Here is an 18,738-nt window from a genome sequence, read left to right as displayed (position 1 = left end):
CAGAAAGTTTATTCTAGGAATTATAAGAGCTTCAGTGGATAATCTTTGAAATGCAAATTTGCTTTTCAAACCCAGCTCTGCAGCTTTCTATTTATGTGACTTTTGGCAAGTCATTTAAGCCCTCTCAGTCTCAGTTTCCTCATCTGTAAAATAAAAGTGTTTGACTAGATAATCTTGATGAACCTTTTATGGTCTACAGCTATGATACTACAATCCCTAAATAATGGGAAATCTGTCTAAATAATGACAGAGAGAATATTTAGGAGGGTATTTTAGTAGATTAATAGGTTTCAGGTTCCTGCTTAGACAATGATGAAGCTAGAGATGGAGAGGAAATGATAAAATTAAAAGACTAATGCCTGAATTGAGGAGTCATGGTGTCAACTTAGAGAAAAAATAACAACTATATGCTGAAATTCTACCTAAAGGGATGGCAGCATCTAAGCCCCCCTCTTCCTGTCCTAGTTTCTTCAGTTCCTTTTCTGTATTCACCACCAGGGAGGAAGCATTTAGGAGAAATTTCCTGATCGTGTACATGCTGTGAACTACCCCTGTGGGAAATCTGGTGGCAGCTGAATACTCACTGCTTAGAGCAACCAGTCTCCTGCCAACAGGTTGAAGAACCCAAGACCTCACTGAAAGTATCAGACGCTGCTGTTCACTCTTACATTATGAATATTTATTTTTCTTCTTAAAAATGTACAAAAAATAAAATAACTGTATTTTTAGTTTATAGATTCCCCCTCTCCCATTTACAAAACTATTGTTACATAGGCTATTGGTGTGTTTTGTTTTATTTTTTTTTTTAACATGAAAGCAAATTGTATACAATGCTTCTTTTGCTTACCATGAAGAAAGGGCCTTTCACAGAATTTGGCACAAATCCTCCTGCTTCTGTTGAGTTCAAGCAATTTTAAATAAAGGGAAGAATTTAAACATTCCATTCATTTCATCCACATCCTGCATCTCTGCAGAGGCCATTACGAAGGCACAGGTGACACCTGGGGGATGGCTCTGAAGGAAAATCAGATGGCATTTCCCCAACAGCTCCATTTCCAAGCAGCCATGGCATAGGTTTAAACAGCTTAGGGTAAACAAGTAAAGTACTTGCTTCAAGTGCCTCCATGGTCCATCAATCAAAAACTTAGTGTCTGTTTGAAAGTGACAAATAAGACAGGAAGACGATCTATTTCTTCTCTTTTTGGAGTGCTTTTTGCCCATAAATTTCTGACACTTGGTAATTTATCAAAGCATTGCTAATATTCTCCATAAGGCACATCAAAGCTAGTCCATGAGCTTTTCCTTCAAAGGAGGAAGCAGCAGAAAGGTCTGGGCATTAAGAAGAGGGAAGGGGATGTGGGATGGAGGCAGAGAGGGGATGGGATTGGATGCTGACAGTTGCCTGCAATATGCTGTGATGTCTGGGGAAGGTAATGAACCCACTCAGAACCTCTGAAGAGTCACTGGCAACTATGTCTTTGGGAAACAAGTTATACAAATTGTCACTCAAGAATGGTAACCATAATGTTATGGGTCACCTCTCACCAACAGGAAATCATCACTAATGCTTGCTAGTAACTGTATTGGCACCAGAAGGTGGCATTTTTGGAATGCCTTAACTGACTAGTCAAGATCTACACCCCAGAATATGGAAAAGGTGAATAGCAGGAAGATTCTTTTCTCTTTCAAGAAACTAGTCACTGAAGTGCCTGGAATGGTTGAGACAAAGCTAGTGCTTCTAGGAGTTTGGGACTTATTTCTTAATGCAGGCAAGTTATATTGAGGCTCTCAAGGAGCTTGTGAAGTAAAAAAAAAAAATCTTCTTTTTTGGGGGTTTTCTTAGCAATCAGTTTAAAAATATTCAGGTAAAATCCATGAACATCTCAGTGAGATGGACCAGGTGTGGCACCAGCCAGCTTGTTAATAGTGACAGCAAAGTCACTAGGGAAAAAGGGGAAGGGGGGGGATTTGTAATTTGACCTGCTATATAAATGAATCTGTCAAGGATCTAGTGGTATGCTAGATCAGGGTTTGTTCCCTGGATATCTCTGGATAACCACAGAGAAAGGGTAACAGGTTTGCAAGGGAAACACAGAAAGGTGAACTATTACCTTATTTTCTTCCTTATCCAACCCCTCTGCCCCCCCCCCTTTTAGCACAATTTGTGCTTTCTTCTATATTCTTCCCTAATAAAAGAAAAGTAAGTTGGATTGGGAGACTCTCCAACTGGGAAAACTAAGTGATAGCAGAAGACAGGTCAGAAAGGGCCTAGATGCAGATTTGGGGAAGATCCACAAAGTGGTAGATCTGGTTCATTGTGCTTCTTTGTAATGCCCATCACCAGCTCTTGAAATCCCAGGTGCATTGTATTGAAGACCTCAAAGTGCTTTGTGTATGTCAACCAGATACCAGCAAGGTATCATATTCTAGACAAAGGGAAACTGAGGCAGGGGGCAGACTAAGAAGTTTATACTGAGGACACAAAGCCCACTCTCTTCATTCCAGGGGCTCAATGTTCTGGACCCAAGCCAATTAAGAGCATGTTTATTGAAACACACAGTCAGATTCACTTGCTGGTGTAAGAGATCATTTACCAAAACATTTCCCAGTAACTCTCTTCCCAGACCACAATATTGGTTTTAGAAAGGTTTTCTTTGGGAAGCCTTTCTTCTGGAGTTTATAATTTCATTCACTTTCTTAGCATCTGATGCCAATTGGAAGAGACAGAGTTAAATCTAACCCTTGCAAGTGCCTTTGTTGACTAGGTCCAGTTATGCCTAAGAGCTCTTTCCAGTGACCAGGTCTCAAGAATAAGGACTCCTGGGCAATGTTAAAAAAAAAAAAAAGGCTAATTTAAATTAAAAAAATCAACTATTAAGGCACATGGAATAACATGTTAAAATCTAGTCCAAATCTTACTGTGACTTGATGGGACATAGGATTGGTACTGAGAGGGACCCCCATATGTTCACAGGGTTTCTGGCATCAGCACACTGGAAAGGAACAAGGAGCCTCTGATTTTTCTTCAGAAAAAACCAACAGTAAGGGGACATGAAAGAACATAATCAAGGGATGCATGCAACAGTCCAATGAAAGGGAATATAGTAATGGAGAGGGGAAGGGAAACTCCCTGAGGGCAGGGAGACCCAGGGGAGGGGCTGCATAGAGATTGACCCCATCCACTGGCAGCAAATTCTTGGGCTTACAGCCCAGGAATACTATCCAACTTCAGGCCACATCGGCTGCCCAACACCATCCCTGGGGGAGAGGCAGGATGAAAGCTCTTGAAGAAAGGCGAATCTCTGGGCATGCACCCCACTCCTCAAATACAGTGGCAGTAAACGTGCCCACATACAGTAGGTAAAATATATTATTGCAATATTATAAACATTATGTACAGATGCTAAAGAGGCATACTTTTCAGGTCACTTACAAATTACACAGTAGCTGAACATCTTTCTGTACAAGTCCCTATGGGCCACTTGCTGGGAGCTTCCAGAGGTATTTGACAAGACTGCCATCCCCAAAGCAAAAAAAAAAGGGGGTTTCTGACTGGTGCTACCTGGGTTAACTCTATCATGGAGTAGCCCACTTTGTCCAGCCACATTGTGGGGAAAGGGGAATAACTAAAACGTTCCAGCCTCCCCCAGCTGAACCAATCAGATGTTTTTCCCTCAGTGGGGAAGACTCTAGATAATCTCATCCTGAGGATGGATCACTCCATACCTAGGAGTGAACTATGGAGCCCAGGCACCAGTTGGCTCTGGAGAGTGGTGGGCAATAAATAAAGAGCCAGGGGGCTGGAAATACCTACCCAGATGGGGTTCTATCAGAAAACCAGGCCTCCCTCAGCTCTGCCCCAGCGACCTGATTAATGAGCCAAAGGCCCCACAACATGAAAAAGGGCATTTTTTCCTTTGTTTCCCCTCCCCAGAGCAGTCTTGTAACAGCATTTCTCAGATGAGTGACTTGGGTCTGCAGGGTTCTTGGGGTATGGGGTGGGGCATGCTTTTCTCTGGAGATGAAATGCAATGACGGTTCCTGCAGAGGGGACTTGCAGGGTCGGTCAGATTTCCATCAGCGTGATCTTGAAGCCGTCCACCATGCTCTCCATGTTAAGGATGAAGGTGTCCTCATTGGAGTAGTGTTCAATGATATTATCATCCATGTTCACCAAGATACTGGAGAAAAGGTGAGAGAATAGAAGCTATGAAGGAATTCAAGGGCTTAGCCCGGGGGAAGGGACTATAGAGATGCAAAATGACCTCCAGATACCCTGGCTTCTTTTTTTTGTCTGTTTGTTTTGTTTGTGTAGTTTTTGCATGGTAAAGGGATTAAATGACTTGCCCAAGGTCGAACTACTAGGTAATATTAAGTGTCTGAGGATAGATTTGAATTCAGGGCTGGTACTCTCTCTACTGTACTCCCACTCCCACTCCCATTCCCCCTCCCCCTTCTAAAAGAGGAGACAGGGTTTCCTTGTGGCTCAGGCTCCTAGAGGGTCACAATTAGAGCTCCAGAAGCTTTAGGGCATTCTATCTCTCCTCTTAAAACAGCAATTGTCAGTTTCCAGTTTGAGAACTAATTCTTAAAAAAACATTTTGATAACTGTTATTTTAATATAATTGCTTTCCTTTTTAATTCCATATTTTGAATTTAACTTAAGTCCTTATTCTGAAAAAGGGTCCATAGCTTCCTAGAGGGATTAATGAGCCAGGAAGATCTGACATCAGATCTCATTTCAGACACCTAATATAGTGTGTGACCTTGGGCAAGTCACTTAGTTTCTATTTGCTTCAGTTTCCTCAATTAGAGCATGGAGTGAATAATAGTACCTACCTCCCAGGGTTGTTAAGAGGTTAAAATGCAAGAATATTTATTTATAAAGCACTTGACCCCCATAATAGACCTTACATAAATAGTAGGTATGGTGATGATACATATAAGTTCATAAAATCATTTAAGTTCTTTTTCCCTCTCTTCCTTCCTTTCTTTTTCATCTCCTCCCTCTCTTTCCTTTCTTCTTTTCTTTCTTCCTTCTCTCCCTCCCTCCCTTCCTTCCTTTCTTCCTTCCTTCTTTCCTTCCTTCCTTCCTCCACTAGTGAAAGGTGCAAGGAGCAATGATTGGGGAATACTTTCTTATGCTACCTATCCTCTCACCCAAACAGGAGCCAGAGATTATTACATTTTCAACATAAAAAATTACACTTTGGAAATCAGCAAAGTCTACAAATCAACTTTGATTTATTGTTTTGTTGATTGTCTAAATTAAAGAAAGTGATAGAGAAAATGTTATTGATGCAGATTAAACTTGAAAATGTTTCCTGTATTTTTTGGCAAACTGGATGCTAAATATTTACCAATACATCCATACTCCCATCCATGCTCCCAGGGAGGAAACATACCAGTCTTTCTCTTCAAAGTCCTCAGGAGTAAAAATCCCATCCCAGGGAAGCCCTGTCTTCCTCTATTTCCTCTCCAAATCTACATTTGTCTTTTTTTTTTTTTTTGCTTTGCCTTAAGAGCTCATCATAGCAAGGACACTCTCCTCTTTTTTAAGATTTGCACAGTACATCCCCACCCCAGCAATTCTGTTACCAAGGGAAATGGAAACAAACAAGCAAACAAAAATAAAAAATGTTGAACCTAGGTGGAAAACAGATTTACATAGAAAATAAACTTGAATTAACAAGATCTAAATTTAGAGCAGAAAGGGGCCTTAATGGCTATCAAATTCAACTCCATCTTTTTTTTTTGTTGAGGAAACTGAGATACAGAGTGGTTAAGTTTTTTTTTTTTTGCCAGGGTTCTTACAGCTATTAAGTGTCTGTGACAAGATTTGAACTTGAATCTGACTTCAAGTTCAATATTGTACTGCCTAGTTAATTTGGGGAGTATGTGTATGTATATATGTATTTGTTGTTTTTGTATGTTTGATGGAAGGGAGAGATTTTTACGAAAAAAGTGATTTTACTTTTCCTTACCCTTTTTTGCTTTTCTTGTAAAGTTTTGCAATCTTCTCCACTGGCAACCCATATTTCTCAGATATCTGTAGGACAAAAACAAAGACAAAGACAAAAGACAAAAAATAAGTAAGTAGGGAAGAGATTATAGTCTAACTTTAGGCATGGATTTAAGACTTTTTGACTTCCTTCCACTAGGACCCCTACCACTTAAGTGTCAACATGCTTCAACAATGAGACATTCTCAATCAGCCCCACTTTGTAGTATTTCATTCTGGGGCTAGAGAAAGTGAAAACTTTAAATCACTCAATCACAATCTCTGGGGAGCAGAGCCCCAGGGCATTTTCTCAATACCTATTTCCAGCAGTTGAACCTTCAACTCATTTTATAGCAGAGAGACTTAAAAAAATTTTGTCTTCTCTGGGAGCTGTCCACAAGCTGAAACATGTATACATGGGATACAAGGGATATATACATGTATACATGTATACAAGGGATATATAGGATTAATTACGTCCCTCCAGGACACTCCACTCCAGTCCCTGCTCCCAACATCACTCAGATCTATAGCTAGATGGGAAGGTGAGTTAGTTTTCTCTCCCTAGAGGGAAAAAACTATTCTGAACACACTGACATAATGGTGGTGAAGCCAATGCCACAGGATTTAGCCCAGGAAGGCAATTTAGCAGATCAGATTATTTTAGACTGTGAGACAATAAGGACTTTAGAGTTTAATCTAATCCAATCTCCTTATTTAACAGATATGGAAACCAAAATCCCCTTGTCATTTAGGTTACATTCCCATTGCTGTGAAAGCAGTGCCCTTTCCATTACTAATTCAGGAGGTGACTGAAACAAATATAATAACTCTGGCACTTCAGTGTCAGTCTGAATTGTCTCTTTCTCTGATGAGGTGGTTCTTTTGTAAACATTGTTCTTTTCTCATAAGCCCTTGAACCCCATCCTCTCCCTTCACCTTTTCTCAAGACTATTCTTCTTTCCCTAATTTTCAGTCTTTCCATGCCTACTGAGTTCTTCTCTATTGCTTATAAACATGCCCAGAAACACCTTCCTTCAATCCTTAAGCAACCTCACTTTATCTTATCATCCTATATCTGTCTTCCCATTAACTAAACCCCTAGGAAAAAACTACTCTTGTTTACTCCATTGTTCCATCTCATACTCATTACTAAATCCCTTATAATCTACCTACTAGCTTTATTATTCAATTGAAACTGTTCTCTCAACAGTTTATCAGTCACCAGAGGATAAATATTCCCTATATGGGCAAACCTGAGGGATTTGAGGATTTCTAGTCCTAGCACTCATGAGTCCCTGTGCTCCCCAATGATAAATCAATTAGCCATCCAGTGATAATTAACTTTAGAAAAAGTATTTACTAAGCACATATAGGGAAAAACTAAAAACAAAAACCTGAGCCCCCCCCCCCCCCCCCCCCCCCCCCGCACATACAAGGTCCCTGGAGAGAATGGGTTGAAACATAGCTAAAGGGTAGTGGCAGGGAATTTATCATTTGCCTATAACCTTGGCAAATAATAGACACTAAATAAATCTTTTTTGAATGATAATGAAGTTTAAAAACTTCACCCTTCCAAGAAGAGACCCAATAATAGCTTTAGGGCTTTTTCAACAAGCTTGATGAGCTGTTAACTTCACTAACAGCTGAGATATAAATCATTTAAAATCTATATCTGAAAGCTAGAGGGGATGGAACTCTGTACACAAAATAACAGCAGAAGTCATATTTAGAAATAGCGTGGTTAATAGAATTAAGCTAATGAGATTTATTGCATTATTATAATGGTATAAATGACATCATAGAGGAGATGTACAATCAGAAAAGGAAGTAGTTCAGTTATGTAGTAACCAGAGATGACAGATGTGTTGATACATTTGTCATGTTAAAAGACCTAGAGGAAGAATCACCTGGTTGATCAAATGGGTTTGTTAAAAGGAAGGGAAGAAGGAAGGAAGGAAGGAAGGAAGGAAGGAAGGAAGGAAGGAAGGGAGAGAAGGAGGGAGGGAAGGAGGGAGGGAAGGAGGGAAGGAGTAAGAGAGGGAGGGAGGAGCATTTTTAACTATTATGTGACAAATATTCTGCTAAGTGCTGGAGTATACATACAAACAGAGAAATCAAAATAGTCCCTGCCTTCAAGGAACTCACACTATCCATAGAGAGGACACTGCCTAAAAGAACATTAAATTGTAAGGCAGATGAAAAAACCTGGAAGTTCTAAAGGTGAAGCAGTGGAGTGGATGGCAAAAACCAAAGGTATTTGGTCTTCTAATTAGATGAAATAACTAGGGAGCTTCAGGGATTAGAAGCAGGGCAGATAGTAAGTCTTGGAGAAGGAAGTAGCAAGACAAATGGCAAGAAATGTCATAGACACCTACAAACAAGAAGATGAAAAGGGATGCATGGATTGTAATCTGCACCTGAGAGAGAAAATGAACACAGATGAAGTGAGAAATCCATCCAATTACTGAAACTTAAATAACACTGTTCACATTTTTAAATAGGAATAAAATTGCAGTATAGTAAAGAAGATTCTTTTCTAAGTCTACTTGGAACTACTCTTAATACAACACCCTGCTGCCCTCTCAACCATCACCACTGGCATATAGTGTAAGAATCCTTGGGTTTTTTGTTCATTTGTTTGTTTTTAAATGCAAGTGTAATCAAATTAACTGTCTTTATGAAGAAAAACAAAGTGCTAATTGCCCAGGTCAATAAATTCAAAGCAAACACAAAATGTAAATTTGATGATCAGTAATTTGATGTGGATGCCTTTCCAAGCAAGAACTAGGCTCCTTTATAGTTATGATTTGTAATACAGTTGGGCTAGCTACAGTCTGGATATTCACCAAGGGAATGATGTTCATTTTTTTTTAGCATTTCCACTCTCAGAAATTCCGATTCATAGATTTCAGGTTGTCAAATTTGCCCTATGATCTATTATTGTAAGTAGGTTGGCACAAAATTTGGCTGAGAGTGCTATTTTGCTTTTTTGATATGAGGTTCTGATGTAAATTTCTAGCTCTTGGCCTACTTACAATCAATAATCAGATAAAAGCTCAGGAATGCCCATATTTCTTTTTAGTTTGACAGCAGATACTTAGTATAAAATCTCAAAGGAGCACTATCCTCAGAAATCTGCAGTAAGAGCTTATAACATTGCCATCAATTCTACAGACCTAATCCTTTCCTAAATTTCAACCTGAGCATAATCTGTGAAAAGGAATAAAGAAAAACAGAATCTTTTGGACAATGCCAATAGTAATTATCATGAAATTCTCAATTCAGTCATGTCTGAATCTTATGACCTCATTTGGAATATTATCTTGGCAAAAATACTGAAGTGATTTGCCAATTTCTTCTTCATTTTACAGATGAAGAAATTGAGACAAACAGGGATAAGTGACATGTCCAGGATCATATAGCTAGTAAGTGTTTGAAAACCAGATTTGAACTCAGGAAGATGAGTCTTCCTGACTTCAGGCGCAGTACTCTATCCACTCCACCATTTAAAATATTAATATATATTATGAAGTGATTACTGATAAGATAAATTATCACGAATTCATGTAATCCAATAAAAATAGTTACTGGAAGCATGGTATAGTAGAATCAGGAATAGCTGGGACCAAGTCTGTTCTCTGACATGTAATGTTATACAACTTTAGGCAACTTAACTTTTCCGGGTCCTTATGCAACATAGGATGCAAAGCATATGCTACCTGCATTGATGAGTATCCACACCAGAAATTTCCTATATCAAGGAAATTAGAGATCTGGACAAGAATAACTAGTTGTTTTTCAATCTTATAATCAAATTGGACACCAAATGTCATGAGAAATACAAACACTGAAGGGATACACAAGACATATAATGAAAAATGCACAGCACAACACAATGTATACACTTATCATCAATTTAGAGCTTTAAGGAAACTTTAGAGGTCAAAAAGCTAACTCATTCATTTTAGAGATTATGAACTATAAACCTGGATAGCTGAGATGACTTAGGATCATAGATCTCTGACTTTTGAAGTCATTAAATTCAATCTCTTAATTTAGAAATCAAACAATGAACAAACTCTAGTTAACTCCTCTATATCTGTTGGGTCTAGTCATATACCTTACCATTTCATTTATCCATTTCCAGTTTCTATAACACAAATATCTAGAATTTCATTCCATTTGGATAAAGTTGGAAGCCCTGAAAACTTGCAGGTCTCCAGAGAGTCTGGAATAACATAACACTTAATATTCCAAGAAATAAGCTAAAGCTTCAAGAAGTATGAGGGTCCAACCGTAATATAAAGTCTGAATTTAGGAAACAGACTGGAAGAATGACCAAACAAAAGAATTACACCATCAAAAGCTATTATGATGACAGGGAAGCTCAAAACATAAACCCAGAAGAAAATGATTCCAAAACCCAAAAGTAAAGCTTCAGAGCAAATCACAGCTTAGACACAGATTTAACTACAATTCCTGAAAGGGATAAAACTTTTTTTTTTAAGAGTTTACAATTTATTTTTATAACTGAAATGAGAGCTTGCGGGGAATGGAAAAACATGAGAGCTATGAGAAAAAAATTGGAAAGTGATTATCTTACTTAGAACAAGAGTTGCAAAATCTTGCAATAATTCTATGAGACAACAAAAAGATGTTAAAATAAATTCAAAAGACTGAACAAATAGAAAAATGTAAAATATGATATATTATGACAGCAAAAACAACTGACCTAGAAAACAAGTGACAAATGATGAAATAGTCTACCTACTCCCTAATAGAGAGGTGAAGTCTCAGAGTGCAGAACAAGACATACTTTTTAGGATATGGTCAACTTGTGTTTTTTCCCTTTTAAAATTTATTTTCCAATTACATGTAAAGATAATTTTAAACATTCATTTTTTTGTAAGATTTTGAGCTCCCCATTTTTCTTCATCCCTCCCCAAGACAGCAAGTGATCTGATATAGATTATACATGTGCAATCATGTCAAATATATGGAAATGTGTTTTAGTTGACTATCCACATGTCTGTTAGGAATTTTGTTTTTATTCCTTTTTAATGGGGTGGGAAGTAAGGTTGGAATCTTAGGGAGAGAAAGATGAATTATTGTTGCTTAAAAATATATGTGTAGATATGTATACATGCAATCTAAAAAATAATAAATTTAAAAGTGTATACTAGGGGCGGCTAGGCGGCGTAGTGGATAAAGCACTGGCCCTGGAGTCAGGAGTACCTGGGTTCAAATCCGGTCTCAGACACTTAATAATTACCTAGCCGTGTGGCCTTGGGCAAGCCACTTAACCCTGTTTGCCTTGCAAAAACCTAAAAAAAAAAGTGTATACTAGACTCTGGAATCAGAAGACTTGGGTTCAGATTGCAACTCTGATTCTTGGGCAAGAGACTTCACCCTCCAAGGAAGGCATCCCTCAATTGGCTGCCTCATCAGCATCCAGTACAGACACATATTTGGAAAATTGCTACAAAATGCTCAAATGTTGTGATGCTTGAGCTCTGGGAAGAACATAGATACCTAGAGAAAAATTTTTTTTTAGGTTTTTGCAAGGCAAACGGGGTTAAGTGGCTTGCCCAAGGCCACACGGCTAGGTAATAATTAAGTGTCTGAGACTGGATTTGAACCCAGGTACTCCTAACTCCAGGGCCAGTGCTTTATTCACTATGCCGCTTAGCCGCCCCGATACCTAGAAAATTGAGGTAGAATTCTAAGGTTCTGATTTAGCTTTGAAATTAGTCTAATGATGGGCATATAGAATGTCCCTAAGGGCTATCCACTTTCATTTAGAAGACATGGTTTTAACGACTTCTAGAGTATCTTTGTATTATATTCAGTACTCGTGAAATAAATTATATGGCAGTTTTCAAATTAATTTTTTTTAATCCTGGCAACTAAGTTGATCTTTTCAGACATATTATTTATTTATTTGTTGTATAGATCACCTCCTATTAAAGCAAATACCAATTCATCATAAATCTCTGAGGAACTAAAAGATTTCCAGGTTCTAGTAGACATTGTTTCAAATGATATCTAAAATAACTGAATAGTGGAATGAAGCATTTGGATGGTGGAGTAAGTCATGATAGGATGTGAATTGGATTTTTTTGCATTTTTGTCTAGAATTCCCTTCCACATGATAGCAATTTTATTTTATTTTTTTTAGTTTAAAATTAATGAATATCACAAAAAGAACATTTCCATATGCAAAGTAGAATAGAAAAAGAGGACTGATTACACATGAAAATGCAAACAGCTTACTTTTTAAAAAGTAAATAAAATTCAACATGTTTTTTGAAAGCTGCTCTGCTTGTCTGTGTTTTTGTGTGAATAGTCACACTTTACAGAAATAACTAAAGCAGTAGGATGCATGCAGATGATTTTTTAAAAAATACTTCAATATAATTAAATCAAGCATTTATTAAGGATGTATTATATGTTAGGCATGTAATGCCTATGGAAGTTCACAATCTAAAGGTATAACCCTTTTATCTTCTATTTTATTGGTCATTCTATGGTTAACTTATCTCTCTTCCTCAAATATCAACTCTTCTTTCCATTAAAAAAAAGTAAATGAAAATAAAAAAATGAAACAAGCATTTGTTCAAAAATTTAGTGATCTCACAAGTAATGCCCTTCACAATCTGACATTCTAATTTTCTAACCTTATCACATCTTTTTACTTACCATGTACCCCAGATCCAGGTAGACTAGTCATTACCTAAATACATCCAAGTCTTTCCTGCCTTGATGTCTTTGTTCACATTTTTCCTGCCTGGCTTCTGCTCTAGCCCCTTCTTCACACTGATTTCCTGCCTATTCTGGAATATCAACTCAAGTAAAGACTGAATCTTTCCTGAAGTCTACCTTTTGAATCAGACTTCCCAGAGTACTTTTGTTTTGTAGTTCTCTAATGTATTTAGCGTGTATTATGGTTTTTCTGTATGTATCAACTTCTTACTAAACTAACCAATACTTGTATTGAAATATTTTACAAAAAATCTTTTATCCCAGTAGGAGAGTGGGGAATTCCCTCTATTTATAAAGATCTTCATCTACATATTTGAGAATAGTCAATTCAGATTCTCTTTCCCTCTCTATAAATGGGAGAAAGCAAAGTTTATTCAAAGCTCAATATTTCTATAAAATATCTTCCAAAGAAATTGTCAAAGCTGCATTTTGAGAAATGGTTTTGAGTTAAGAAAAATATGACGGTTTCCTGGCTGTTGAAAAGACCTCATGACTTACCGCTTCCATTAGTCCTTTTACCGTTGGTGATTTTAACATCAAAGCATCAAACACATCGTCAGTCTCTTTCCTCACGTACAAAAGTACTGCAAGAGAAGAGGAGCAAAGAAGGAAGAGATTAGATTCAGAAGAAGCCCAGATGCCACAGATGAATGCTTCCAACTAAACAGACCTTCAAATGTGGATTATAAAGGAATGATACCATTTAAGTCCCTAACCCCTTTCCTGGCCATCGTTTTGCAAGAGCAACTGAGACATTCACATATAATGTGTGTAGCAGGAGACATATAAGTGATTAATGAATACCAGATAACCTAGGCATGTTTTATAGTAGGAGCTCTTGGAGGGCTGACACTGTTTTTTTTTTTTTCTCAATGCTTACTTAAGTGCAGCAACCACAACCCCAGTCTCCATCCTGGCCCAGCACAAGGCCTTTTTCTACATTCTGGAGATGGTATGATATAGTGATAAAAGTATTGTTTGTTTTTTTTTTTTGCAAGGCAAATGGGGTTAAGTGACTTGCCAAAGGCCACACAGCTAGGTAATTATTAAGTGTTTGAGACTGGATTTGAACCCAAGTACTCCTGACTCCAGGGCCAGTGCTTTAGCCACTGCCCCACCTAGCCACCCCCCATAAATGTATTGTTTGTTGTTATTATTCAGTCATGTTTGACTCTTCTTGACCCCATTTGAGGTTCTGGCAAAGATATTGGAATGGTTTGAAACTTCCTTCTCCAGCTCATTTTTCAGATGAGAAAACTAAAGCAAACAGGTTAATTCATGCTCAGGGTCACACAGCTAGCAGATGGCTGAGACCAGATTTGCCTTCAAGTCTTCTTCACTCCAGGTCTGGCTCTCTATCCACTGCTCAACCTAACTACTCAAAAGTACAACTCATCTGTAAAATGAAGGGATTAGACTTGATGACACATCAGGTTCCTTTTAAGTCTAATGTCAGTTGTACATCAACAGAAATGTGTTTTAAGGATCAAATGATGATGATGTTGAATGATTGATGATGATAGTGATGAAGAAGAAGCAAGGAAGCAAGGCATTGTGGAGAAACCTGGCTTTGGAGTCAGAAAGACCTTGGCTCAAATGTTTCTTTTGAAACATATAGGCTATGTGACCTTGAGCAACTCATTTATTTCTCAGTGTTCCAGATTACTCCTGTGTTATAGATATAGAGCCAACCTGCATTAGTACATGGAGTTCCCTCATCTGGGAGATCCTTATGTCCATGAAATCACAAATCCAATCCCTATCCAATAATAACCACATTAAGTACTCATATTTTCATATTTATAAATAATATATAATATATGAAAACATATGAATAAATATTTCCATATTTGTAAAGTGATTTATTCACAATGACCCTGTGAGGTGGAAAATGAAATGTATCATTACCTCCAATTTGTAAGGGAGAAGATTAAGGGTTAGAGAAATGATAAATTTTGCCAAGCTCACATAGCAGTAACTGATGGATTATTTAAACCCAGATCTAAATCCTAACCTCAGTTTTTCCATCAGACCATCCTGCCTCTCCAAAGTTATGAGTTATCAAAGTGTTTTAAAAGCAATAAAGTGCTATGTCACGTAAGTTATTGTCACATAACAACCTGGGTAAACATTTGATGACTTAGTCAAGGGCCACATATACTGTTCATGATTGGGATTGGATATGGTGAGAGTTTTCACGTTATATGATTTTGTCTACCCCTTGTCATTTAATCATTGACCAAAATAATTTAAATCTCACATTGCTCTTTGGCCCAGAGACCCTGTAGAAGATCGTACAGGCTACATGAACATGGGGTTTTATCTTAGGAAGCTTTAATATATTTATTGTAATTTCCCTGTGTTTCCAATAAAGCTGGAGTTAATAAAATTTTTGCTTTTATTCTGTATTAGTCAACAGACATTATTCACATTTGTTCACAGATCACAAATTATTAGAGGTAGACAGAGACCTTTACAATCTGCTTCTAGTCCCTTTTTAATAGATGAGAAAACTGAGCTTGTTTATAAGCTGATCAGTTTAGCCAGTAGTCTCCCCACATAGTTCCACAATGACATACATTTCAAACCCCTTCTTCCATCTTTCCAATTCAGCAGTTATATTGTGCCTTAACTTTCACAAGATCCTAGAGGATTTGATATTCAGATAAAACTCACTGACCCTAAGTTTACTGTCCTTTTCTCTCTCAGTGACATGACTCATGCTTCCTATTTCAGAAGAAAGGAGGGTAAAGATCAAAACAGTGGTATGCATAGTTAAAAACTCATTCAGTCCATGGTCTCAACTGAAAGGGGTCCCACAATCCGAAGGATATGAGTGTTCCTAGACCTATCACTAGAAAAAGACAAAGGAATGAAAAAACTCAGAGCTTATGAGCTTGTAATACATATATGTATATATATATATATATATATATATGTATGTGTGTGTGTGTGTGTGTGTGTTTATATATATATGTATGTATATATACATATATTATGTATATTATCTATTAAGCCCCAACCCATAAAAGACTGACTTTGGAGAATGGAAAACTTACATAAAATATAGATGGATGGATTCTGCTTGTATCTGATTCTGTTACGTAAAAGATGTTATAGCAGAACATTTTTGAAGCATCATTACTGAAAATTTCTTTTTGGACAAATCACATTTTCCCTACCATCTACCTCCATCTGCCAATATGTTTGGATTAGCCTCATCAATTAATGTATTAGTAATAAAATTTCATTTGCTCTAAAAAAGAATCTAAAGAATATTAATTAGTAATGAATGAATCTACTAAGGGAAGCCAAAGGGAACAAGAGATATTAGATACCAGGGTTTAATCAATATTAAGGGCTTATCAAATATTATTTCATTTGATCCTCACAACTACCCTGGAAAGTAAATGCTGCTCTTATCCCCAAAACACAGATGAAGAAATTGAGGCAAGTAGAAATGTAGTGACTTGCCCAAGGTCACATAGCTATTAAGTATGGGAGGCCAATTTGAATTAAGCTCATCTCAATTCAAGGTACAATACTGTATCAACTCCATTACCTAGCTGCTTATTCACATTGGGTGGGTCACAGAAAAGAAACCTTCACAATCACCTTCTAATCCAAACTTCTATTTTGAGAAGATGAGAAAACTAAGGTCCAGATAGGATTAGTAAATTGATCAAAGGTTACACTGTAATTGGCATAGGAGGAAATCAATATACATTTTAAGTTATAGAAGGCATTTAATTAAATCTCGTGAGCAAAGTGCTTGAAAACTAGTTTTGAACAAATGGCAGGAAAATCATTATAAGCCCATTGAAGGGGAACATATTCTTACAGTTGTAGATGATCTTCTAAATTGTAGCAGGTCCACAGTGAAGGCAATGGGAAATAGGAGAAAGGCAGTAACTTTGGAGTCAGAGGATAAGAATTAAAATTCTGATTCTTCCCATTTATTGCCTGTGTGAAACTGAGTGAGCTTCTCTCAGATTTATTTTTCTCATCTTAAAAAATGAGTGGGTTGGACCAGAACACTTCTAAGATTTCTTCCAAATTTAATTTTCTGATCCTAAGAAGGAACACAAAAATGATACCCTATGATACTGGATAAATTTTCCACAGTTTGGGTCAATGATCTTTTAAAGTCTTAGCTACTAAAATGTCACAGTTAATACTGTCTCTGGTGTCACTGTAAAGGAACATCCAAGTGATGTTTATTGGTTTGGCTCAGAACCAAGGGGCAAGGTTGTTCAGATGTTCTCCTGCTGAGTGTGTTGACAGCTGAGCCTTGACATCCTGGGTCTATGGAGCCCTCCCTGCTGTTTCCTTAGGGAGCCAGAGCTTTATTAACTAGGGCTTTGTGGCAGGATAATAGCAATAATGACAATTCTAACAACAACAACATCAGGAAGAATTCTTCCATCATGGATATTGGGCACCACAGGCAACCTCATCCTGCTCAGTAGGAAAGGCTCCCAATTGTCCTTGAAGGAACTATGCCTATAAGTGAGTACCAAGACAATGCTAACAATAGCCACACTGATGAGGATAGCTCCCTGCAGAACTAATCTACCCTCAGGAATTTCCAAGGAATAAACAACAGATAATTTTATGGAGCTTGATTTACCCATGTTTTAAAAGGGCAGCTCAGTGAAACTGCACATTTGTATGAGGCATGAGTGGCTAAGCTGATCAAGATTAAGAGTCAGGCAGAAATAAATGGTGTCACTGGCAACCAGCCACTGGAATTTGTTTTTATTCTTGCTCCTCTCCCACCTCCAAAACTTTTCTTGCTGTGAGGTTGGCTTTCTCTTGCTTGTTGATTACTGTACCCACATCTCTGGTGCTAGGGTTTAGGTCTTTCTCCATCCCTTTGACAAAACATTTTAAGAACAGCATCAATATATATCACAAAGATGCTTTTCTCCCCTTTATGCTTGTTTCATTATTAATATATAAAGCTCTAAAGGACCAGATGACAATCTAGACTTTCATTCTATAGGAAAAGCATTGTATAGGGATGGATGCCATCATGAAGTTTCTGTGTGCATTAAAATTATAATCTGCAATTGTAATATTATAATTTCATTAATAATAATTAAGGTTTAAAACATTTTAGATATAATTATTAGTAGTACTAACTCAACTTTATTTCACCCTTTCTCCACGGCAGTACTGCAAGGTAGATATTACATAATTATCCCTACAGATGGAGGAAATTGAGCTTGGAGAGAAAAAGTGATTTGCAGAAACTAGATGTCAACACAGGTTTTTTGATTCCAAGACCAGGATCTTTTCACTATTTGCTTCCTTACCTGATCATATATCAAAGTATTATTATCTTTTTTTGTTTCACAGAATTCAAGTAGAAGCAGTCCTGAGATGAGTTATTATATTCAAGTACTCTTTATGTTTAATGTTTTGCAGATTTTGTATAGGATGACAAAATTTTTATAATTGAACAAAAAGTTGTTTTTTTTTTTTATAATTGAATAAGATTATTAGAATGTAGGGTCATCTTCTCTAGATTCAGTGAAAGTACCTTTGGGACAACTCTAATGATAGACAAAACTATGAAGATGAATGGTTGTTGTAATCATTATTATAATTTGGGAAAATAATAAGGAATGGATTCCCAGGTGTGGAAATTCCCTCTACCAAGCTAAGTGAGAACATTCCTTATAGTTCATGGTCTTAGAGAGCTTCCTAACTTTCTGAGAAGTTAAGTGACTTTCCCAGGATCACATAATTAGTATATGTATATATATATATATATATATATATATATATATATATATATATATATATATATATATATGAGAGGCCTGCTGAATCCAGATCTTTCTCACTTTCTAGGCCAATTCTCTATCCAATGTGTGATATTGACTCTGCCATCACATCATTGTCATCATAATGATTATCATCATCATCATTATCATGGTGGCTCTTACACAACTCACTTGACATCT

The 18,738-nt window shown here is 37.2% G+C and overlaps 1 protein-coding gene across 1 annotated transcript in view; it reads right to left on the bottom strand.

Annotated features, from left to right (window-relative positions):
• Positions 1 to 59: 59 nt before the first annotated feature.
• The window catches only part of GRHL2 (grainyhead like transcription factor 2), a 210,453-nt gene continuing 191,774 nt past the window's right edge, over positions 60 to 18,738 (bottom strand). The window contains exons 15-17 of the mRNA XM_074202113.1: positions 13,265 to 13,350; positions 5,985 to 6,049; positions 60 to 4,181 (exon numbers count right to left, since the gene is read on the bottom strand). Coding sequence (XP_074058214.1) covers positions 4,067 to 4,181; positions 5,985 to 6,049; positions 13,265 to 13,350 — 266 coding nt within the window. The 3' untranslated portion in view covers positions 60 to 4,066. The remainder of the gene's footprint in view (positions 4,182 to 5,984; positions 6,050 to 13,264; positions 13,351 to 18,738) is intronic.

This window comes from Macrotis lagotis, chromosome X (assembly GCF_037893015.1).
Source record: "Macrotis lagotis isolate mMagLag1 chromosome X, bilby.v1.9.chrom.fasta, whole genome shotgun sequence".
NCBI lineage: Eukaryota > Metazoa > Chordata > Mammalia > Peramelemorphia > Peramelidae > Macrotis > Macrotis lagotis.
The sequence above is the reverse complement of the archived record's forward strand: the minus strand, read 5'-3'. Positions and strand labels throughout refer to the sequence as shown.